The 24,855-nt window shown below is 41.2% G+C and overlaps 4 protein-coding genes across 4 annotated transcripts; all 4 read left to right on the top strand.

Annotated features, from left to right (window-relative positions):
* Window positions 1-401: 401 nt before the first annotated feature.
* LOC110001370 (E3 ubiquitin-protein ligase TRIM39) lies at window positions 402-7,295 on the top strand. Its single transcript, XM_020656853.3, has 3 exons — window positions 402-781; window positions 2,320-2,416; window positions 4,430-7,295. The coding sequence occupies exon 3, from the start codon at window positions 4,444-4,446 to the stop codon at window positions 6,088-6,090; it is 1,647 nt and encodes a 548-aa protein (XP_020512509.2). The 5' UTR covers window positions 402-781; window positions 2,320-2,416; window positions 4,430-4,443; the 3' UTR covers window positions 6,091-7,295.
* Window positions 7,296-9,593: 2,298 nt separating this feature from the next.
* LOC109992162 (E3 ubiquitin-protein ligase TRIM39-like) lies at window positions 9,594-14,404 on the top strand. Its single transcript, XM_065951027.1, has 2 exons — window positions 9,594-9,736; window positions 10,648-14,404. The coding sequence occupies exon 2, from the start codon at window positions 10,650-10,652 to the stop codon at window positions 12,264-12,266; it is 1,617 nt and encodes a 538-aa protein (XP_065807099.1). The 5' UTR covers window positions 9,594-9,736; window positions 10,648-10,649; the 3' UTR covers window positions 12,267-14,404.
* Window positions 14,405-15,485: 1,081 nt separating this feature from the next.
* On the top strand, window positions 15,486-18,761 carry LOC110001367 (E3 ubiquitin-protein ligase TRIM39-like). The gene is made up of 2 exons (XM_020656849.3): window positions 15,486-15,638; window positions 16,744-18,761. Exon 2 carries the CDS (start codon window positions 16,746-16,748, stop codon window positions 18,372-18,374), a length of 1,629 nt encoding a protein of 542 aa, XP_020512505.2. The 5' UTR covers window positions 15,486-15,638; window positions 16,744-16,745; the 3' UTR covers window positions 18,375-18,761.
* Window positions 18,762-18,905: 144 nt separating this feature from the next.
* Window positions 18,906-24,611, top strand: LOC110004837 (E3 ubiquitin-protein ligase TRIM39-like). The gene is made up of 2 exons (XM_065951026.1): window positions 18,906-19,853; window positions 21,732-24,611. Exon 2 carries the CDS (start codon window positions 21,734-21,736, stop codon window positions 23,378-23,380), a length of 1,647 nt encoding a protein of 548 aa, XP_065807098.1. The 5' UTR covers window positions 18,906-19,853; window positions 21,732-21,733; the 3' UTR covers window positions 23,381-24,611.
* Window positions 24,612-24,855: the final 244 nt, after the last annotated feature.

Genomic DNA, 24,855 nt, shown 5'->3' with positions numbered 1-24,855 from the left:
TGACAGGGAGGTCAAGAGATGACAGTGACATTAATCAACATATCTGCAATACTGATCTTTGTAAATATGACAGAATTAGCACACACACACACACACACACACACACACACACAGGTATGCATACACTGGAATCTGGATTTTCCCTGTGTTATCCAAAGGATGCAGCTGATTTGCTACACAGCCCTTTACAGCACTGCCCTCCTGTGGTTAACATCTGTCACTGTCACACGGTGTGTGTGTGTGTGTGTGTGTGTGTGTGTGTGTGTGTGTGTGTGTGTGTGTGTGTGTGTGTGTGTGTGTGTGTGTGTGTGTGTGTGTGTGTGTGTGTGTGTGTGTGTGTGTGTGTGTGTGTGTGTGTGTGTGTGTGTGTGTGTGTGTGTTTTTACTTCTTTATTTTGTATTTTAGGAAGGTCCACACACTGTTCAGATCTGTTCTCTTTTATCTGCTTAGAAATCTTCAAGCCATCGACAGCGACAAACAACATTCAAGCATTGCACGCACTTTCTCCAGAGATTAAGATCTTTGTTGTCTTGTAAACTTGTGACACTCTTTATGAGCTCGTTCACAGAGTCACTCGATACCTGGAGATGTTATCATTTACTTTTCAAATCTCTCCAAACTGAGGAAGAGAACAGGTTGTAACCTAAAACTTGAGCGGTCAGGTTACGGGTCATGGAGGATGTTTGTGATAAGAGAGCGACATTTGATGACTTCCTCCTCAGCCTTCATGGGGGGAGGATTTGGGCCCCTATCGGCTGGACGGAGATTTCAGCAGACCTGGTCAGGTTGAACTCTTTATAATCTCACAGGTCATCAAACAGTTCTCCCGTTGATCGTGCTCATTGTTAGATTAGACAGACGAGGAGTTTGAATGATGCTAAAACATACTATACATGTGATACATACTATCATGTGATTATACCTGAGTCTGTGTTACCATCCGTTGTATCAAACAGTACAGAGATGGGCTAACGGGCTGCTTTGTAGCTGAAGGCTGCTGTGTGAACTAGTGCTGTAAAGACGTACGCACTTCTCATGAGATGACCTCGGCCACTTGCTAAAGTTACATAGTGCTGAAAACAGGCGACCGTGGCACTCTGTGGACACGAGAGAGACGCCATTCTCCCTGTTATAAGTTATTGTGCTGTTAAATCAACCTTTGAAACGACTGTTTTGAGATGAAAAAATGTTAGAGATTGTTGCCTTAACTGATCATTTTTTATAAACTCCGCCCCTTCTGTATAGAACACGCTCATGGAAACGCCGTGGATTTAATCAGTTAGCGTCATGTGATGGTTATCAGAGTGAGAAATCAGAGGAGGTCAGGCCTGCGTGTGTATCTGAGTGCGACGAGCTAGCACCAGCTACATATAGATAAAGCTAACCCTTACCTGAAATGTGACAGGGAGGTCAAGAGATGACAGTGACAGAAGAGACTGGTTCTCACGACAGGGAAACACAAGGCTGGGTCAGCTCACCTACACGCCAGTCTGCCGGGTCATCGGGCCACCGGCGACCTGATGGCACAGGACAGCGTTGTGATGTGCGACCTGCCCAGATTTCATCTATGAGTTCAGCTTTTTGTTGTAAATGGATCACATAAAAAGATAAGGCTGGTTTCAAAAACAAGTTTATGGTTGTGGGTCAGCTGTCAAGTCGGCGTCTATTATCAGCTGCCGCTTCACCTGAGTCTTATCACAAAATTTAAAGGCAACACAGCAGCGCTCTGTGCACACCTCAGGAATGGTGCAGTATATCAGACAACCCAGAATAAACAAAGTTTAAACTCTCTATTCTCCCCATGGCAACCAGTCCAAAGATAGAAGTCAGAGGATATTTAATCAGAGAATTTAATTTTTTTTTCTTCTAAAGCTGATAAGAGGAGACTGTGCTCTTTGTAATCAGTTATGCAACAGTTATGTAACCGGTCCATGAGCATTTTTGACTGTAAAAACTATTTCCTTGTTTCTTAGATTTCACTTGATATAATTTAACCCAATAGACAATCTGTACTTCCTGCCTTGCACAGACTCGTGGAGCATACATAACACCTGTGACTCCTAAAGGCTTCATTTTAATCTCAAATTGTTTACTTTTACTTCCCAGCCACCATAGATACCTAAACGATAACGATTCACATCCAAATTAAAAGTAATACAACAAAACATGCACACAGGTGTCGTGTGAGCCTCTTTTGTGAACACTGTTATCCATCTTTATGCCTCTATTGTTCCATCCATTATCTTTCACCTGAAAGGGTTAACAAACCTGCAACAGTGAGAGGCGGAGACATGTCTTAACTTCCCCTCGTTCTTCAGGTTAAACCAAATAAATAGAGGGACGACGTGTCGAGGCTTTCTGTGTCTCTCGGAGGAAGATCAAACTCACTTCATCAGACCTTTAAATCCGGCCGAGGTGAGTACATCAAATACATTTATTGGAAAAGAACAAAAACATACTGCTGGTGATGATGATGTGTGCTGATGGAGAATTACAAAGAGACATTTTCAATTAGTACCTGAAGTGTTGGTAAATATCTTTGCAGTATTCAAAGACTCATGACATTGAGATGAGGAAGATTTTTTTTTTTTTAACAAGAATTATGTCAACATTATTTGTTATGTTTGCATTTTGAGATTAGAGACAGAAAAAGAAAGTCTGTGATGGAGTGAAATACAGAAAATATTAACAGAAATATTCATTTGAGTTTATTTGGACAACATGAGTTCTGTCACGTTCATTGAAAAAACAAAGAGGTGGACCCAACTGCAGAAAACCAAAATCATTTATTTAGCAAAAGTCTAAAAGCTTACTTTCACAATTAAACCAAAATCACCAAAATCTGCAAAAAAAAACAAAACAAGGAAAAACAAACCTCAGGGAGCCAGAGAGAAAATCTGACGATACCGGACCACGTGTTGTATAGACGACTGACGATGAAGTGACACAGAGGGGAAGAAAGAGGCAGAATCTCGATGTCCGCCCTCACACGCTCACTGACTTTGATGTATGTTTCCGCTCAGTCTGTGAGGGCTTGGTGCTGTCCCACTGTCGAATCCTTAAGTGTGTGAGGAATCTCTCTCTGACTTTTCCAGCCCGTTATGCACCCTGTCCGTAAGTGGGCATATCTGCAGACTTAGTGTGAGGGAATTACCCAGAGTTCATTGCGTTGTGACGTGAAACATAAGATTCCCAGGGGAAGCTAATTCAGAACTTTTCTGCAAGTTAAAACAAGAGAGACAGAGCGCGTGTTGGTCCCTATAAGATAAACCTTTATTTATCCTACAGCAGAGAAATCATTCTGTCATGGTTACAGAGAAGTCACGTTTAGGGTTCAGGGTTCAGGGAGGTTCTCATCGAGATTCAGCCAGAGCCTAGGGGCAATCAAACACAGATGGAAAAATCACACAGGTGAAGACAATCAGGGCAATCAGAACTGGAAGGAAACACACAGGCAGGAGGAAACAGGAAAGACATGATACACAGGGGGAAAAACAACATAAACCGGAAACACTGAAAACTAAAGACAGGATCATGAACAGAAAAATACCCAGGAAACAGAAAACAAAGATATACAATAGAGAAAATAAAACAGGAAGCTCTAGAAACTTTAATCAGCAATAAGAACAGAAAATACACGGGGGAAGAACAATACAAAAGATGTGTTTAAGGGCATTCACACTTGAGCTTGACACCTTACACAGAGAGCTGGTCCAGTACCTCCTGTACAGGGGTAACTCAGAATCTAACAGTATGTGTAGAAGGTATCTTTCGTCACATATGTAAAGTGTGTCTCAGTTTGGACCCAGTAGTTTTGAGTAACAGCCACATCCTGTTTCATGTCATGAAATCAAATTTGGTGAGCTGCCATGACCACACCCTTTGAGATTTGTACACGAGTTTGATGTATTTTCATCATCAAGGTTTCCTCTACCTGTGCACCAAATTTGAGCTTGATCAGATTTATCCAAGTACGGCCCCTCGAAATGGGCAAAAATACACCTAAATTTCAACTTTGAACAAAATAGATAAAAATAGATTTTGAAAAGGTGGGACTTTTTTGTAGCGCTGGACTTGATACATCTGCTTACCAAATGTCATACATGAAGGTGAAGCTTTTGAGGTATTCACCAACACCCACTTGAATGATGCATGTGGAATATACACTTCAGCTGCGGTGCAAAGTGTTTCTGAGCATGTTTAGGTGGTCAAAAAGGCGATTCAGGTTATTTGTCACGTTTGGGCAAACTGTTTTCGTAACTAAAAACTTTAAGGCCGGCCCAAAATAAAATGATTTTACATCCGTAGTTTTTTAAACCTATTGTCTGGCCCTAATTCAGTTCTGTAACTTGCTGCTAAGAACTTTACTTTGAACAATTCTTCCATTTGCTTGTTTATGTACCAGATTTTCTTTGTTTTTTTTCTCAGGTCCGACATACAAAATGGCTTCTGCCTGCACTTTCCTCTCTGAAGAGCAGTTTCGGTGCTCCATCTGTCTGGATGTGTTCACTGATCCAGTCTCCATACCATGTGGACACAACTTCTGCAAGAACTGCATTACTCATCACTGGGATGTTAATAAGACCTGTGAGTGTCCCATGTGTAAGACAGTTCATCACAGTAGACCTGAGCTCCACGTCAACACGTTCATATCAGAGATGGCTGCTAATTTCAGACAGTCAACAAAAAAGAAAAGCAGCAGAATGTCTCTGAAGAAACACACCAACTCTGGAGAAGTTCTGTGTGACGTCTGCACTGAATCCAAAACGAAGGCTCTAAAGTCCTGCCTGATGTGTATGACCTCCTACTGTGAGACTCACCTGGAGCCTCATCACAGAATCCCAGGCCTGAAGAGACACGAGTTGATCGATCCTGTGGAGAATCTGGAGGACAGAATCTGTAAAAGTCACAGCAAACCTCTGGAGATGTTCTGTGAGACGGATCAGATGTGTGTGTGTCGAAGATGCATCAATATAGATCATAAGCCACATCGTATTGTTACTCTAATGGATGAATATCAGAGCCAAAAGGCTGTGCTGGGAGAGACAGAGGAGGAAATTCAGAAAATGATCGAGGAGAGACGCCTGAAGATTCAGGAGATGAAGGATTCAGTGGAGCTCAGCCGGGAAGATACAGAGCGAGAGAAATCAGACAGCGTGCAGGTCTTCACAGCTCTGATCCAAAATGTTGAGAATCACCTGGCTCAGCTACTTGTGCTTATTGAGGAGAAGCAGAAAACAAAAGAGGAGAAGGCTGAAGGCTTCATCAAAGAGCTGGAAGATGAAATCTCTGAGCTGATGGAGAGAAGCACCGAAGTCGAGCTGCTCACACGCACTGAAGACCACCTCCAGTTCCTCCAAAACCTCCCATCACTTAACGCTGCTCAACCCACTAAAGACTGGACGGAGGTCAGAGTTCACTCATCGTATGAGGGGATGGTGAGGAGAGCTGTGGCTCAGCTGGAGGAGAAACTCAGTGAAGAGGTGGAGAAGCAGCTTGAGTCTGAGCTGATGAGGATCCAGCAGTATGCAGTGGATATCACTCTGGATCCTGATACAGCAAATTCCAAACTGATTCTGAAAAATGACGGGAAACAAGTGAACTATTGCGATGCAAAACACAATCTCCCAGACATCCAAAAGAGGTTTTCTACTTGTGCTTGTGTTTTGGGAAAACAGAGTTTTTCTTCTGGAAAGTTTTATTTTGAGGTTCAGGTTAAAGGTAAAACTAAATGGGAATTAGGAATAGCCAGAGAGTGGGTGAACAGGAAGGGACAAATCACACTCAGCCCAAGGAATGGATTCTGGGCAATTTGGCTGAGGAATGGAAGTGAATACAGAGCGTTTGCTGGTCCCTCTGTCTTCCTCTCTCTGAAGTCACAGCCACAGAAGGTTGGGGTGTTTGTTGATTATGAGGAGGGTGTGGTCTCCTTCTATGATGTAGATGCAGCAGCTCTCATCTACTCCTTCACCGGCTGTAACTTTGGTTGCAAACTCTACCCATACTTCCGTCCCTGTAATCTTGACAATGGCAAAAACTCTGCCCCTCTAATCATCTCTTCTGTCAGTGACAAAGGTTTTAGTATTTAACCATTAAATGTTGCAGTTCAGCTTCTTGGATCTCAGCCATTTTGCACCCACCTCACCTGTGCTGGCCACACTCACCTCAACAGTCAACTCAGCTCCCCTTTGCACACAGCTGCTGTAGATGTACAGTCAAGCTAGGATATAAGCCTCTCAAGCTCACTCACTCTTTGCCAGATTGATCATCACAACCCTGATGAAGGCCACAAGCCGAAACGCGTCGGTCTAATTTGTTAATAAAGTTGATCTTCATACTACAAGTGTTGCTGGAGCTTTTTGACCTCTTCAAGCCTTTCACTCTTCATGCACCTTGTTAGCTGATGAAGTTGTGCCGCTTTGCTTCTCCGGATTGCACTTCACCATCTCATCCAAGACTTCCCAGCACTCTTCTTTGGATTAATTACCAGTTGCTGACCCTGTGTGCCTCTGACAATTGCGTCTTATTGTAATCCAGGAAATCGGCTCAGCCTTGTGTCCATGACCACGAGTTATGGCTCAGCGTCCCTGGCTTCTTTCTTCCTCTCCCCCAGGGCTCCACATAGCAAGTTTACATGTGTCCTTACCTGTTGATTCCAGAGGTTTTGAGACCTTCACCGTGTCGCTACATCTTTAAACTAACCTGCTTACCTTCCTTACCCTCCTCTTGGTTCAAATTCGTCTTCTCCCCTCCCGTAACTGGAGTTTTTTGTTTATATGGACTGCTGACCTGTATCCAAACCTGCTGCTGTCTCGACCACATCTCCTGCCTGCTCCCTAACAGTACTTTTATTCTTTCTTGAACTATTTGTGTGTTAGTTACCTCTATACCACACTCATCCTTGAATAACATTCAAGGATTTTGGGGTTGCACCTGGCCACAGTTGAGCAGATTTTTGTGTCGGATTCAAGCAGACACTTACGGTTATGGATTTTATAGTTTGACCCATGCCTCATCTGTTGGCATGGAGGAGGCGGGGCTTATGGCCGGCAGTGCAACCAGTTAGTAGGGGTAGCTCCAAATCTTTTGGCTTCACTTGTAGTGAGTGGCCATGTCATCCAACTTTCAATACAGTCTATTGTCTAGTGATTATTAAACAATACTCACACGCATTCCACCATAACTTGTGGAATCACAGAAGAATCAAATCTCACTGTAAATGATCATTGTCTAAATGAAAATATAAGACTGATATGTGATGCTTGTGTCAATTAAAGATATTTCTTGCAACAAAGCTCTGCTTGAATTTATGAAATATTGACCATGTACCTGTCAGTCTTGTTAACTTTGCTTAAAGGAGCAATATGTAACTCTGACACCTAGTGTTTAAAATTGGTACTGCAGTCCAAATTCTAAACATTGGAGAGAGCTGTCTCCCCCCACCCCCTCCTCTCTAGAGTCGATGCTCATGCAGGTTGCCATGTGGTGGACACTGAAGCTTCAGTGTTTAGCCAGCTCTGCATCGTTCTGTAAACCTTTCTGTGTTCTAACCTCTCTCCATTTTCCAAAAGCATCTCCAATATTGATTCTAGTTTGAACACGTTTCTGCTCATGGAGCTTATTAGAAACATGCAGAGGCTTTTTAGGTCGGGTACAATCACTTCTACCTGAACCACTTCTCTTGCCCGCTTCCATCGTTGCAACATCTGTTGCTTTGACCTGATAACTGCTCTCATATCTGGCAAACCGAGGGGCGTCCAAAATGGCCGTGTGGGGGTGCCTTAAAACCGCCTACCTTCTCTGGTCCAAAAAAATCCAGAGCATTCAGGAGCAGAATCTAAAGTTAGAAGGAAGACATACTGACTGCTGCATTTTTGTCAGAGAAGCACTTCAACATAGCATGTTTCATTAATGTCTGATCATATAGTAAGGTCACTTTATCATTTCACTCACTACACATCTCTATGATTGGACCTTTAAAGAACTGAATTTAACCTTAAAAACCTAATGTGCCTGATCAGTTCGTCACAACATTTTTCAATAAAGTGGCCCTTTGGAATATCATTTCAGCCAACTACCATATTACCATATGTGTACTAGTTCACTAGTTAAAAACTGAAAGCCTTACTAGCTAGGTAGTAGACAGCAAAAATGATATATCTATGAGTTAACTAGTAACAGACACAATATCCTCTTGTAGCACTAGTAAGGGCGTTTTGGAGTTACGGTCACTAGTTAATTAGTCATGTTGAAAATCTTGACTAGTTATCTTGGTAGGCCAAAATGGTTTACTGGTTTTTAACCTTATGAGTTAACAAGTGATGCTTAAAATATTTACCAACTAACTAATAGTTAAAAAATACCATCTTACTAGTCAAACTAGTGTTTGTTTTGGACATTACTCATTAACATGTCTTTGCTTTTGATGTGTATGGAAAGCAATTTGAACATGTATTTGATATCCTGGATATCAATCTTCAGTTTCCTGAATTAGTTGGATTTTTGGCAGCAGTAGTTTACAAGCTGATAGCAAAAAGCTTTACTAGTGAGCTAGTAAACATCATTTTAGCTTACTAATTGACTCATTAACATGTTAGATTTGACCAATTAACTTATAAACATTCTTCAGCTTTACTAGTTTACATGTAGGAGTTTTTGCTGTCAACTATATTACCAGTAAAGCTTTTCGCGATGAACTGATAAACTAGTGCTGCAGAAGACCGGACTACAGCAGCAAACTGAAGATTGATATCATGGATATTGAATAAATGCTCAAATGGCTTTCCATAGAAACACAATACGTAACAAACAGGCAGCAACCTCCGGTGTTGAAAAATGAAGCTGATGCAGAATTTCAACATCCTGCAGTTCTAAGAGTGTCCACTTGAGGCTGGCTTCAAGAGCATCAGAAGTCACATACACATCATATTAAAAAAACATTTGTTTTAAAAGCAGAAATTAACATGTTAACAGCCTGGTTCAAAAAAACAAAATAAGGTTTATTAGTTATTGTCACACACTCTACGGGGGGTGAATTCTTTTTTCTAACAGCTCAGTTTTGACTTTATGAACGATACATGTGATCAGTAGTTCGATGGGTAGCTGACATGATTGACAGGTGGGCACGATGCAACGGTTTGTTAAGAGGCTTAAAACCTGCCTCAGCTCCAGCACTCAGCCTGTCCTGAGGTTAACCGAAAGTTACAATGAGAGAGACAGCATTTCCCGGATGGAGACTGCCATCAATGGGACTCCAGAGCCCCCTGCAGGAACAGATAGGTAATGTCACTCAGTCTTCTTCCATCAATATGTACAGCCTATGGTAACAAGTAATGCTTTCAGCTTTCACTAGTACTGTCAAAGGCTGAATTAGTGCAGGAAACTAATGCTTGTTATGGATATCGAATAAATGCTCAAACGGCCTCCCGTATTCCCGAACAATATATCTCTGCTGAAACCTGCTGACATGTGACTCTTAAACGATCATATTAAGAAGATTTCACGGAAATTGTTGGGCTAAATAATATCTGTTGAAGAGTTAACTTTGGAGCTCATGAAGGATCACGTCAGTGCAGTGAAGGCGGAGCAGCACTTGGAGGAGTGTCAAACTCCAGGAAATGAAAGTGAAAGAAATCGCTGGAGAACAGTAAGGTCGCTTTCTATCTAACTTACGAGATCATTTAATCAGACCTTTAGGCTTCCTGATACACGCCGAAGTTTTGCAGTTACACACAGGTGAGTGCATTAATATTAATAATATTTAGAGTGTTTAAAACAGCATTTTAAGAAATTCCTTTTCCTGTTTTCAGTCAGAGGTTGAAAGAGTTTCAGAGGACTGAAGTAAATCATATGAGAAGTTTTTCTTCCTTTATGGACACAAATATTCAAAATCAGACCACAATTATTGAGACATGGGGAATAATTGAGAACTCTTTGGATCTTGCCAGATTTAAGAGTATGGATGTCTGTATCAGCGTGGTCTTTTGTTTGCTGGTTCAAGTCTCATTGTCACCACAGGCATTGTGTCTAAAATATAAGAATATCTTTAATTCACCGAACATCTGTCCACAATTAAAAGTGAGTCTACAAAGTGTAAGATCCCACTGAAGTGACCACTTATGGCCACACGATGGCAGCAAACACTGTCATAAAAGTGTCTCTCATTATTTCGATTCTGCTCATTGTTTATTTCTGTCTCCTGTCTTCACACTCACCTGCCTGATTTTGATGTCTAGTTGATGTAAGTTTGAAAGTAGGTCTAATGGGACGCCAATTGCCTAGTGTTTAAATTGCATTCCCCATGTACGGAGGCTATAGTCCTTGTTGCAGCGGCCTTGGGTTTGAGTCCGACCTCTGCCCTTTCCTGCATGTCATGCCCCCCAAGTTCTGCTCCCTATATTTCCTGTCTCTCTTCAGCTGCCCTCTAAGAAAGGCAAAAAATAAATTTCAATCTGGAGTCTGCCCAGTCCGAGACCGAGACAAAAAATTGAGATGGAGACCGTGTTTGTTCACAAAACAAAGACCGGATGGTTTCAGAATTTGCCACATTACTGAGTGTTTTCAATTAGTTTATAATTGAAGTCTCCCCTCAGACTTCTATCTTTGAAAGGTTGATTTATTTTCTTTTTCTCTCTCTCCGTTTCTAGAAATGTCTGCCACCAGCTGCATGTTTTCTAAAGATCAGTTTCTGTGCTCCATCTGTCTGGATGTGTTCACTGATCCAGTCTCCATACCATGTGGACACAACTTCTGCAAGAGCTGCATCACTCATCACTGGGATGTTAATGCCCCGTGTCAGTGTCCATTGTGTTCAAAGGTTTTTAACAGTAGACCTGAGCTTCACGTCAACACGTTCATATCAGAGATGGCTGTTCAGTTCAGACAGTTGGCTGTGAAGAGAAACAGCAGAATGTCTCTGAAGAAAAACACCAACTCTGGAGAAGTTCTGTGTGACGTCTGCACTGAATCCAAAATGAAGGCTCTAAAGTCCTGCCTAATGTGTCTGACCTCCTACTGTGAGACTCACCTGGAGTTTCATCAGAACATGACAGGTCGGATGAAACACGAGCTGGTTGATCCTATGGAGAACCTGCAGGACAGAATGTGTGAAGGTCACAGCAGACCTCTGGAGATGTTCTGCAAGACGGATCAGATGTGTGTGTGTCTCAGCTGCACTGAATCAAATCACAAGCTTCACTGTATTGTTCCCTTGATGGAGCAATTTGAAAAGAAGAAGGCTGAGCTGAGTGAGACGGAGACTGAAATTCAGAAAATGATCGAGGAGAGACATCTGAAGATTCAGGAGATTAAGGATTCAGTGGAGCTCAGCAGGGCAGATACTGACCGGGAGAAATCAGACAGCGTGCAGGTCTTCACCGCTCTGATCCGGTCTGTCGAGGAAGGCCTGGCTCAACTTCTTGACTTACTTGAGGAGAAGCAGAAAACAACAGAGGAGAAGGCTGAAGGCTTCATCAGAGAGCTGGAAGATGAAATCTCTGAGCTGATGGAGAGAAACACTGAAGTGGAGCAGCTCTTAAGCACTGAAGACCACCTCCAGTTCCTCCAAAACCTCCCATCCCTGAACCCTGATCACCCACCCACTAAAGACTCTACGGAGGTCAGAGTTCACTCATCGTATGAGGGGATGGTGAGGAGCGCTGTGACTCAGCTGGAGGAGAAACTCAGTGAAGAGGTAAAGAAGCAGCTTGAGTCTGAGCTGATGAGGATCCAGCAGTATGCAGTGGACGTCACTCTGGATCCTGATACTGCACATCCATTTCTCATTCTGTCTGATGACGGGAAACAAGTATATTATGGTAAAAGAAAGAATCGCCCAGACAACCCAGAGAGGTTTTCTGAGACGGTTTGTGTTATGGGTAAGGAGAGTATTTCTGTAGGAAAGATTTATTTTGAGGTTGAGGTTAAAAATAAAAATAAATGGGATTTAGGAGTGGCCCGAGGGTCGATTAACAGGAAGGAAAGAATCTCACCAAGACTAGAGACAGGCCCTTGGATTCTGAGGTTGATGAATGGAGGTGATTACAAAGCTAACGGTGTTCTCCTCTCTCTGAAGTCGAAGCCTCAGACGGTGGGCGTGTTTGTGGATTACGAGGAGGGTGTGGTCTCTTTCTATGATGTAGATGCAGCAGCTCTCATCTACTCCTTCACCGGCTGTAACTTCACTGAGAAACTCTTCCCTATCTTTGGTCCCTGTTCAGATGACTGTGCCCCTCTGATTATCAGTCCTGTGAGCCAAACACAGTAAATAAATCATTAAATGATCTCAATGTGAGATAAGCTTTGTGTTGGTGGGGAGGCGGAGAGCACCATTAACACACCTACCCATAGATTTTTCATTGATTTAAGATCTCGGACAAACATCCATCTCTGTGCAGGGGATCAACAAGTGGAGAGCTCAAACTGGATCCAGACTGGAGCCATTCTAAACTCAAACTGGAACAGTTCAAAAAGAGGACTCAGTCTTGTGGTCATATTTGATCTTGCTCTTCCTGTTTTACTTTGTTTTATTGTATGATAGTTTGTATCCTGTACTCTATTGTCTATTGTTGCTGTGCTTGTTTGGGTCTGTTCATCTGTTGTTGACTTTGATGTCTTTTACAGACCCATCTGGGGACGGGCGATGCAAATTAGCTTCGGATGTAAAAGCTGTGGTGTGTGGCATCACTTTACTTGCTCCATACTTGTCCTTATACAAATAGGTAGGCTGGGTGTTCTCCTCTAGAACAAACTGAGACACTGGACTGTTACGTGTATTTGGGGTTCTCAGTTCAGTCACTGTATGTTAACGAGTTTGATAGCTCAGAGGAAGACGATCTAGTGAATCATATGATGAAAATGATGATGAAACGTTGTAACGAAGAGGTACGTCCTTCCTAGTCGTGCACCGGTTTAAAGGCCGTGGTGTGGGCACTTTATGGAGTCACATCATCAATTTGCACACTAAGGTATCTTGGTTTTGTCTGAAGTTTTTATTGAGTATTTGGGTGTTTTGTTTGTAGTGTATGTCCTCCAGGTTCTGCCTGCAGCTGCTACTCTGCGTTAGATTGCACAACAGAGAGATGTTACCCGCAGAAGATGATTTGAATTCCGTTCTGTTAAGCAGTCGGGTGTTTTCTGTGCAGTATGTGTTTTCTTTAAAGTGCAGTGTGCAAGCTGGAGTGTAAATGTGCCTTCACAAAGTGACCACAGCTTTAAACCAGTGTACGACCAGTAACAAAATATGTACTTTATGTAATGTTCTGTTGGTGCTGTCTTTCCTTTATTCTCATCTTAAACTCGTTTTAATTTAATGTAAAATATCCTAACGATGCTCAATCAAATTAAAGAGGACATATTATCCCCCTTTTCCACTTTTTCAAACAGTCCCCCTGTGGTCTAAATGAAACATCTGTGCTGTGCTTTGGTCAAAATATAACATGAATCAAGCACCAGAGGAAGTTTATGACCCTGTATGAACCAGCTCTCTCAGAACGCTCCATTTTGGTGTGTGTGTCTCTTTAAATGCAATGAGCCCCCCTGAGTTTTCCTAGTCGACATCAATCCTCTGTAGCAAGAATAAAAATGGCGGACCTGCACAAAAGTTTTGTTCTAGGCTGGGGGATGAGTCCATGGGTGGAGACACCAGGGGAGGGGAGGGGATTTTTTACCAGAATCCCACTGTGACATCACAAGGAGAGCATATTTGGAACGGAGCATTTTTCTCTGTGTTGTAAGACTTATGCAGACCACAAACAAAGGACTGGATGGGTTTATTTCACATTTTGTGGGTCAGTAGACACTCAGGTTACCCAAATATATGTTCAGAAACACTGTAGAAGTGTTCATAATATGTCCCCTCTAAACTAATGGATCTGTGCTCAGTGTCATTAAAGTCTCATAGAAACTCAAGACGTGTGTTTAAACTCAGCGACGTTTATCCAGAAGAAAAGCTGATTTAAATTCCCTCTGACTTCAAAGAGAGAGTTTCCACACATTCACTCTCCAGACTTTAATGCCTGAAGGCCTCAATCAGGAATACCACATTAAATATTTCCTCTAAACAATCTTCAAAAAACATTTCTCCTAAAAAATGTTAAAAATGTTAAATTGATGAGAAAACATGAGAGGGTGATGACCGCTTTAAATGACGAGACATGAAGCGACCTTGTTTCAAATGTTTCAAATATAAACTATTTAAATGGGTATGTTGTTAAAACTTGGACGCACATCTGTAAAAATGAATCTAAACGTAGAACATGTAAACATGATGAACATCTGTAGTAATCAGATGTGTTTCCTGCTCTTCACATTTTAACGCTGTCTGCTTTTTGGATTTATCTGTGTTGATGTTTTTATACGATGTCTCTTGTATTAGTGCGGTAAATAAATAATGTTTTGACTATATGTATTTTGCCTTTGTGTATTTGTCCTGGTGTTATATCTGAAATGTGATCATTACAGGTGTGTTTCACCTCGGGACATTTTGAATATTTGACCACTCCTGCCATCATAGTGCCTATCAGCCTATTGGTGTTGAAATCTTTGGGTGGGTCTTTTCTTTTTAGTCATTTGACAAAAAGTACATATTTCATTAACATTAACAATGATGAAGCCTCCATTTATTTTGGGTTGATATACAAAATAAAGTCGTTTGTATTTAGTAAATTTATAAAATGTATTTTCTTAATTACCCACACAACAGCAAAGTTACTCAAACAACAGCATAAAAAAGGACAAATATGTGTTAATGTCTGAAAGACAAATGAAAACATACAAACATAAGCAGTAAAATGTAGGGCTGAATATCATTAGGCTACTTGATGTTTGATTGGATATTTAATTATATTACAAAATTAAACATCATAAATAGATCTCATATAATACAAGTCCGTGACTTTTCCAAATCTTTCTGGCTTAAATTCATTTTTCAAAGCTTAAAACAAAGGCAAAACTAAATGAACATTTTTATTTATGAAACATAATTCAGAAGTTCCTCCAGCAACATAAAAGCTGTAGTATCCTACAAGCATATCTGCAGTAGAAGCCCGGCAGCCTGTCTGTGCAGATTGTTGGATGGAGCTGAGAGTAAATAAAAAAGGGAATATTTTTATTTTTATACACAAAATTGAATCAAAAATATAATAATTATGAAATCTAGCATGTAATAAAGTCAAATAATTTCAGTAAGGAGACATAATTATCTATGAATATTTAACGAAAATAGGATAAATGTCACATATAGGCCTACTTAATTAAACTAACACCTCCGTTTACCCTGTTTTTAACGCTTGGTGAACTAAAACATCGTTTAAATAAAAATAATAATCGTTTGCTTTTAAAGAAAGCCCCTCTCACACCTCTTGCAGCCTGCAGACAGACCACTCGACCCTTCTCGATCTTTGCACCTACGTCACGTGCTTATAACTACCTCCTTTTTCTAAACTCAACTAAAACGAAGTGACGCATGCGCAGTGCGAGGCGGAGCAACACCGAGAAAAGTGTTTCGGTGTCACACTCGAGGAAATGAAAGTGACAGAACTTCACCGCTGAAGAAGAACAACGTCTGTTTGTATCTGAAAAAAAGATCGTTTCATCAACTCCTTTACCTGTCTGACATCACGAAGTCGCATCCGCACAGGTGAGCATGATAAGTAACCGTAGGCTTTGATAAAAAGAGAGAGCGAGAGAAAGAATAGAGCTGTATTCAAGTTTTCAATCAGGGCTCAAAGAGTTTCAGAGAAGAAGTGAAGAAGTCTGACAGTGTTTCTGTTGCTGCTCCGGGCATTGATAGAAGTAATTATTATTCAGACAGGTGAAATACCTGTGAACTCATCTGAATATAAAGCTAACTTTACTGGAGATTAAATGTCTGAACGTCAGCGTGATGACGTAGTCTTTGTCAGGTGTGTCAGGTGTACACAGAAACATTTTGTCCAATATAAAAATATCTTCTAATACACCAAATACTGAGAGCTTTTTAAAATCAAGCAGACTTCAACATTTATCAGACTATGACCACAGACGTAGATAAATATATGACGTAAATCATAGGTTAGATAATAACAAGTCCTTTGTCTGCTGATTAAATAATAAAAGTCAGAATGTCTACAAAGAGATGCTGCAGTTACATCTCATGGCCGCATGATGGCAGCAAACACTGTTTTGTTTAAAGGTTTCACCTTGAATTCGTTTTTTAACATTCTGTAGCCTACATATTGTGTTTGTTAGTTCAGTGATATTTTAATCTCTACTCAGAGTTTAATTTTGTCCTCTTTTAAAAAATAAATAATAAGCTCACTCTTCTCCTCAGCTACTAGATCACCATTTATCAGTCTTTATTAACCACAATTCCTACTGCTCACGTTTCCTTTTTAAAGAGCAGGTCCAGACCGTACATTTAAATATATTATTTACAGAGAGCCAACATGAATCCACCATGATGTGAGGGAGGTCACTGTTACTGTAGGTGGTCAATCAAACCACCTACAGCACCAGTAGTTCATACTGATTTGGTTAAAGCGCAGTATGCGAACAAATGCGAGATCTGCAGTACGCCAAAAGAAAACCCGGATGTTGTGCTGATACGTGACAAATCTACAGTCTGCATCAGAGAAGTGTCTCTCATGTACTGTTTCCCACAATGCAAAGGCTTTATAGACATTGGTATATAAATACAAGATTTGTTAGAGTTCCTTGTTTCAACATGTTTCACGTTATCGATTGGTTTTTCTCTCCGTTTCTAGAAATGTCTGCCGCCAGCTGCATGCTATCTGAAGAGCAGTTTATGTGCTCCATCTGTCTGGATGTGTTCACTGATCCAGTCTCCATACCATGTGGACACAACTTCTGCAAGAGCTGCATCACTCATCACTGGGATGTTAATGATCAGTGTGAGTGTCCCATGTGTAAAGATGTGTTTGAAAAACGTCCTCAGCTTCGAGTCAACACGTTCATATCAGAGATGGCTGCTCAGTTCAGACAGTCGACTGTAAAGAGAAGCAGCAGAATGTCTCTGAAGGAAAACACCAACTCTGGAGAAGTTCTGTGTGACGTCTGCACTGAATCCAAAGTGAAGGCTCTGAAGTCCTGCCTAATGTGTCTGACCTCCTACTGTGAGACTCACCTGGAGATTCATCAGAACATAACAGGTCCGATGAAACACGAGCTGGTCGATCCTATGGAGAACCTGCAGGACAGAATGTGTGAAGGTCACGGCAGACCTCTGGAGATGTTCTGCAAGACGGATCAGATGTGTGTGTGTCGAAGATGCACTGAATCAAATCACAAGCTTCACTGTATTGTTCCCTTGATGGAGCAATATGAAAAGAAGAAGGCTGAGCTGAGTGAGACGGAGGCTGAAATTCAGAAAATGATGGAGGAGAGACATCTGAAGATTCAGGAGATGAAGGATTCAGTGGAGCTCAGCAGGGCAGATACTGACCGGGAGAAATCAGACAGCGTGCAGGTCTTCACAGCTCTGATCCGGTCTGTCGAGGAAGGCCTGGCTCAGCTTCTTGACTTACTTGAGGAGAAGCAGAAAACAACAGAGGAGAAGGCTGAAGGCTTCATCGAAGAGCTGGAAGATGAAATCTCTGAGCTGATGAAGAGAAACACTGAAGTGGAGCAGCTCTTAAGCACTGAAGACCACCTCCAGTTCCTCCAAAACCTCCCATCCCTGAACCCTGATCACCCACCCACTAAAGACTGGACGGAGGTCAGAGTTCACTCATCGTATGAGGGGATGGTGAGGAGCGCTGTGGCTCAGCTGGAGGAGATACTCAGTGAAGAGGTGGAGGAGCAGCTTGAGTCTGAGCTGATGAGGATCCAGCAGTATGCAGTGGACGTCACTCTGGATCCTGATACTGCACAGCCATTTCTCATTCTGTCTGATGACGGGAAACAAGTATATTATGGTAAAAGACAGAATCTGCCAGACAACCCAAAGAGGTTTTCTAAGACGTTATGGGTTTTAGTAAAGCAGAGTATTTGTGCAGGAAAGTTTTATTTTGAGGTTGAGGTTAAAAATAAAAGTAAATGGGAATTAGGAGTGGCCCGAGGATCAATTAATAGGAAGGAAACAATCTCACCAAGACTAAAGACAGGCCCTTGGATTCTGATGTTGAGGAATGGAGGTGATTACAAAGCTAACGGTGTTCTCCTCTCTCTGAAGTCGAAGCCTCAGAAGGTGGGCGTGTTTGTGGATTACGAGGAGGGTGTGGTCTCTTTCTATGATGTAGATGCAGCAGCTCTCATCTACTCCTTCACCGGCTGTAACTTCACTGAGAAACTCTTCCCTATCTTTGGTCCCTGTAATAATGACTCAGGGAACAACTCTGCCCCTCTGATCATCACTACTGTGAGCCAAACACAGTAAATAAATCATTAAATGATCTCAGTGTAAGATAAGCTTTGTGTTGGTGGGGAGGCGTGGAGTCCTTGTACCAGTGATGACAATAACTAATCAGTACCGTTTAGTTTTTTTTTTTTAACCAGGCTGTAAACATGTTAATCTCTGCTGTAAAAACAAGCTTTTTTGAATGGGTGTGTATTTGACTTCCTGTGCTTCTGCAGCCAGCCTCTAGTGGACACTCGAGGAACTGCAGGATTTTACTCTTAAGCGTTGGCTTCATTTTTACACCCTGGAGGTTGCTGCTTTGTTCACACCTTATTGTGTTTCATTGGCCTAGTTCTTCTAATTTGGTTTGTAAACTTTGTATTTCTTTGTTGGATAAAATAAAAATCCACCTTTTCTTTAAAATGACTCCCGTGTCATGTGCTGCTTGGTCCCTACACAAAAAAATCCATGCCAATAATTTAAATGTATCCGAAACTTTTTTCTAAATGAGTCTGTCAATGGAATTATTATTATTATTATGATGTGTTTGATAATTGTCTTTGTACCTTTGCCTTTTAGTTAACTGGTACGTCTTCTTGTTTGTGCTTTCCTTCAAGTCCTTTAAAGTTCCAAGCTCTCTAGGGTGATTGTGCAATTACAACAGTCCCTCTTAATGATGTGCAATACTCCAGCACTGTGACACTTTAATACTCCGACACTTTACCTCCCTGAGCAGCACCTGAAGCACTTTGAACTCTGATGGTCACTTCATGGTTTGTTCTGAACAAAGTCAAACAGCCACTCTTTATACTGGTATGTGTCTCTGTTAATTCATGTACGGTATATGTTGTTGTTTTGTCATTACTTGTTGTATTGGTGTTGCTTGTCATTGTGGTTTTATGCAACTTTTTTACGCGTTTACCACCAACCTGCCAAGGGACTACAGGTGGAAATTAGCCTTTGACTATAATCTGGCATATTTCCGTGTATGATCATTAATGTGCACTGTCCCTGCAATCTTTGCTCTTTGTTGCTGTAACACTGTAAATTTCCTCATTTTGGGATAAATAAAGGATTATCTTATCTTATCCTATTAAAAAAAAAAAAAAAAAAAAAAAAAAGTTTACCGTAAAACTCCAAATAGTAGCTCATGTTTTTAATATGTAAATTCACTATGAAAATGACTCTGCCATCAATTTTTACTTATTTGTGATCTGCAAACTTCTTCAACAATAAATGCAAAAAGGTCCTCTGATGGAGAGCTGCCTTTATTTATCATAAATTAGCAGCAACCACCAGGCCGGTAAAAAGGAGTCTGGGACTCGTATTGGGATGGGCTTTTATTTGAAGTTTTACGGTATAAGAAAAAAAAAAAGGGGAGAGAAAAGTTTAAGCGGCAAAAAAGAGAGAGAGAAATGAAACTGAAACTTATCTCTTCAGAAGAATATTTTCTCTCCAGGAGTCAAAGAGTTTCTTCTCCGTCTTGACTTTGACAGAAAAACACTAAAAGACACTCAGGTGAGTAACGTGCAGGATGTGTGTTTAAACAGAGTAATGTTTGATTTATTGTTCTTATCCCATCATTGAGTTTTTTATTCAATGTAGAATCACAGAACAGATCTGTAAGGTGACGCCTATAAATCAAATATTATCATCATCAGGTCAGTTTTTGTTATTTAGTGAGTTTAAAGAAGGAAAGACACTTTATTTTCTGATTTTTCTGCTCGTAATATTTACAGTCTATGGGACAATTATATCAAAGAGATCAATCTTTCGTTTTGAGTTTTTTCCAGAATTTTGATTTTGGACTTTTCTGTGCCATGCGCATGCGCAAAGTGGTGCTTCTCCTGCACGCAACTTAAGTAGCTTCTTTTGATTTGTGAGGAGATTTGTGGTGATGTTAGACTATATTTAGAAAAAACTATGATGTGTGTTTGTGTTCAGAGATGGACTGTAGCCTCACTAATAGTCACACTGATGTTATTAGACCAGACATATCTTGAACTATATAAAGCATAAGGAGAGTTAGTACAGCAGTGTGTGAAGGAGAGGCCTGCTGGTTCGTCTGCACATTTACCTGCTTAAATAAACACAGAAACTATCCAACCAAAACATGATCAGCTATGTGGAAAAATACTTAAAAAGTGTCTTACAGTTGGTCAGTGTACTCTCCATTTTTTATTTATTGAATTAGCTCAGTGCACATTAATCATCATATCAGCATATAGCATCCATGTAAATATGCTGGAATTAGCACAAAAGCTAAACGTCCTATAAGGTAGTTACTAAAGAATATCATCAAACACATTTACAATTACAGGACAGCTCACAAAAGAACCCACAGACGATTTTACAAACAATATGGAGACAATTTCCATGTAAGAAATAACAGACATACATTCAATTAGCTAATCTGAAAAACAGGAAGAGCAAGAAACCCCTGGGAAAAGGACCGATTTTATAAATGACTACGTTAACCAATGTGTGCGTTTTCTGATAAAGGTTAAGTCATTCTCACAATCCCTGATATGTGATGGTAATTCGTTTCAGGAATGTGTGTGTATTTTGCATTTGGCCGGCATTTTATTATTCCCCTCTATGATAGAAAAATTAATTAAAAAATGCCCTTTGCTCAGCTGCAAATGTGTCTTTCCTTCTGGGTCTGTTACAATGCCTCACCCATTTGTTCCGCCCACAACAGTATCTGATTGGCCAGACGTCACATGAGTAATATCCATTTAAACAAAGTCTTGGGTTGGAGTTTGTTATATTCCAAATTCAAAATTTTGACAGAAAGATTTTCATTTTTAGTTTAGATACGCCGGTTTCAAATATTAGGGCCCGACCGATATGAGATTTTTGGGGCCGATACTGATATTGATATTTGAGAGTGTAAAAAAATAGATATATCGGCTGATATCTTTCTTAGATCTATGTTCGATCTGCAGAGATAGATACACACTTATTTGTGTTGATCCCTAATATGCAGTTATCAAACGCTTGTGGAAAAGATTTATAACAAAGACAGGATGGTCACTCAGCTGGAAAGTAACTGAGCATGTACGTGCATCACTGCTCGACACTCTGGAGAGTGATGATGCTTTTTATAATCCATATAGCGCCCTCTGCTGGTGACAGAGAACTGCTAGTGTCATACGATGAAACTCAAATGAAATGCTATTTGACTGGTGAATTAATCGAGTAATATCGGCACATATCTGTGATGCCAGTAGCCGATACCGATAGTCACAGGATATGCTAATATCGGCCGATATTATCGGCTGGCCGATTAATCGGTCGTGCTCTTCCAAATGTCGGTAAAAGGTCTAATGAACTTTTAATAATCGGTAATAGAACAATTAAAAAGTTTGATTTATTTTCAATCTTGTTTTATAGAAATGTCTGCTGCCAGCTGCATGCTATCTGAAGAGCAGTTTCTGTGCTCCATCTGTCTGGATGTGTTCACTGATCCAGTCTCCATACCATGTGGACACAACTTCTGCAAGAGCTGCATCACTCATCACTGGGATGTTAATGCCCCGTGTCAGTGTCCATTGTGTTCAAAGGTTTTTAACAGGAGACCTGAGCTTCACGTCAACACGTTCATATCAGAGATGGCTGCTCAGTTCAGACACTCTTCTGTAAAGAAAAGCAGCAGAATGTCTCTGAAGAAACACACCAACTCTGGAGAAGTTCTGTGTGACGTCTGCACTGAATCCAAAATGAAGGCTCTGAAGTCCTGCCTGGTGTGTCTGACCTCCTACTGTGAGACTCACCTGGAGCCTCATCACAGAATCCCCGGCCTGAAGAGACACGAGCTGATCGATCCTGTGGAGAACCTGGAGGACAGAATCTGTAAGAGTCACGGCAGACCTCTGGAGATGTTCTGCAAGACGGATCAGAGGTGTGTTTGTCAGTTCTGCACTGAGTCAGAACACAAGCAACATGTCTTTGTTCCCATGATGGAAGAGTACAAGGTAAAGAGGGACAAACTGGTGAAGTTAGACGCCGAAATTCAGCAGAAGATTCAGAAGAGACGAGTGAAGATCGAGAAGATCAGGCAGTCGGTGAAGCTCAGCAGGGAAGATACTGACCGAGAGACAGCGGCCAGCATGCAGGTCTTCACCGCTCTGATCCGGTCTGTTGAGGAAGGCCTGGCTCAGCTTCTTGACTTACTTGAAGAGGAGCACAACAAAACAGAGAAACAGGCTGAAGGCTTCATCAAAGAGCTGGAAGATGAAATCTCTGAGCTGATGAAGAGAAGCGCTGAAGTGGAGCAGCTCTCACGCACTGAAGACCACCTCCAGTTCCTCCAAAACCTCCCATCCCTGAACCCTGCTCCACCCACCCACATCTGGACGGAGGTCAGAGTTCACTCATCGCATGAGGGGACTGTGAGGAGCGCTGTGGCTCAGCTGGCGGGCACACTTAATGAGAAGATGAGGAAGATGTGTGCTGATGTGGAGCTGAAGAGAGTCCAGCAATATGCAGTGGATGTCACTCTGGATCCTGACACTGCAAATCCTTATCTCATTCTGTCTGACGATCAGAAACGAGTCAAATCTGTGGAGACACAGCAGATTCTCCCAGACTACCCGCAGAGATTCACCACTTGTAACGGCGTCTTGGGAAAGCAGAGTTTCTCCTCGGGAAGATCTTACTACGAAGTTCTGGTTAAGGAGAAGACTGACTGGGATGTAGGAGTGGCCGGTGAATCGATCATCAGGAAGGGAAAAGTCACACTGTCACCTAAGAACGGCTTCTGGACTGTGTGGTTGAGGAACGGAAAAGATTACAAAGCTCTCGCTGGTCCTGGTGTCCTTCTCGTCCTGAAATCGAAGCCTCAGAAGGTGGGCGTGTTTGTGGATTATGAGGGGGGTGTGGTCTCTTTTTATGACGCGGATGCAGCAGCTCTCATCTACTCGTTCACCGGCTGTAACTTCACTGAGAAACTGTACCCGTACTTCAGCCCCTGTAGTGTTTGTGGTGGTGCCAATGCTGCCCCCCTGATCCTTCCTCCTCTGACCACTCAAAGCCTCATTTGATGCCTCAGTCCTCCTGAAATTCTCAAGATATTTTCACGAGTAATAAAGATGTGAAAACAGCTTATTACAACGCATTGCAAGCCACAACGGATGTCACAAAACCAGATTTTGATACGGTACTAAAAACCTTTCAAGGCTTTGTCTGCTCAGAGATTTTCAGAATACGATTTATATTGACTAAAATTACCGGATCGTTTATACAAGTGTGTATAGGCAGATATTCTGAGATACAAGTAGCAGGAAGGGCTCCAAGGGAAAAAGGTGGGAAACCACTGAGTTATAGCACTTTAGAAAAGTTAGCCCAAACAATGTTTAATTAACACTCAACATGTGATAATGATCTTGAAGCTCCTGTGAGGAGTTTTTCATGGTGGTGAAACAGACTGAAATCAATGGTGATGCCTCTCCATGACCTACGAGCTCTAGTCGCCGGGTCATATCAGAAGAAATGATTCACAGCACACACGCTGCAGACACAGATTTATTTGCATCTTTTACTGCACCCGCTATGAAAACTGTAATACTTGCATTGGATTGCTGGTTTCAGTTTGTCTATGTTGTATCTGTCTTTATCTGATAAACCATAACACAAAATAAATGCACAATCTTAGAGCTAGCCATGCAGCCAACTAGCGGCTTAAAATGAAAGTTCCAAGCTGAAATACTTTTTACATATTGGCAAAGAATGTAATGAACGTTTGCATTTTGTTGTTGTATTATATTTACAGATTGACGGTTGCGCTAGCTTGATGCTAGCTCATCAAACTGGGCTCGGGCTGGAAGTACGTCCCGTGACCCGTAGTTTAGTATGTTGTACGGTCAGGTTAAGCAGTTTATAAATTTTGAGTATGTAGTAGTAGGCAGTTTGTGGTTTCGGACACAGCCTAATACAAGTTCAGCATTAAAATGTGCTTTTATAAACACTTAACAGTTTTTTTCTGCTCTGGTTAAATATCAGATAAGCTTCAACTCCATGCTCAGAAATGTATTCTGGTCTTAAAGTTTTTTTTTTTTTATAACTGTCGCCTGTAATGTTGGCGTTTTGTCTTCATGTTTGACCTTTGTTAGGGATAGAATCTGACTTCCTCGTCTTGATGGTTTCATTTCCTTTTTTTCCTTTTCCAGTGTTTTATATGATGAATCAAACTAAGAAACTGGGACAAATAAGTTGTTGCCAGTTTCTTTTTTTATGTTACTTTTGAATTTCATTAAAAATGGGACCATGAAATAAGGCGTACTGGTCTCTTTTTTTTTTAACACATTGAATCACAAACGAAAAACCAAGATGAGTCCATTTCAAAACAAAAACAAAATAATCGTTCATTAATTCAATTCAATTCAAAAAACTTTATTTGTCCCCGGGGGGCAATTCAAAGGCACACAGAGCAGTAAATTAACAACAGTGCAAGTAAACAAAACATTTTAACCTAAATGTGTCAATTTAAATACAACTTAAAGCTTAAACTTAACTTAAA

The sequence above is a fragment of the Labrus bergylta genome, chromosome 23, assembly GCF_963930695.1.
Source record: "Labrus bergylta chromosome 23, fLabBer1.1, whole genome shotgun sequence".
Lineage (NCBI taxonomy): Eukaryota > Metazoa > Chordata > Actinopteri > Labriformes > Labridae > Labrus > Labrus bergylta.
This window is presented reverse-complemented; position numbering and strand designations above follow the sequence as displayed.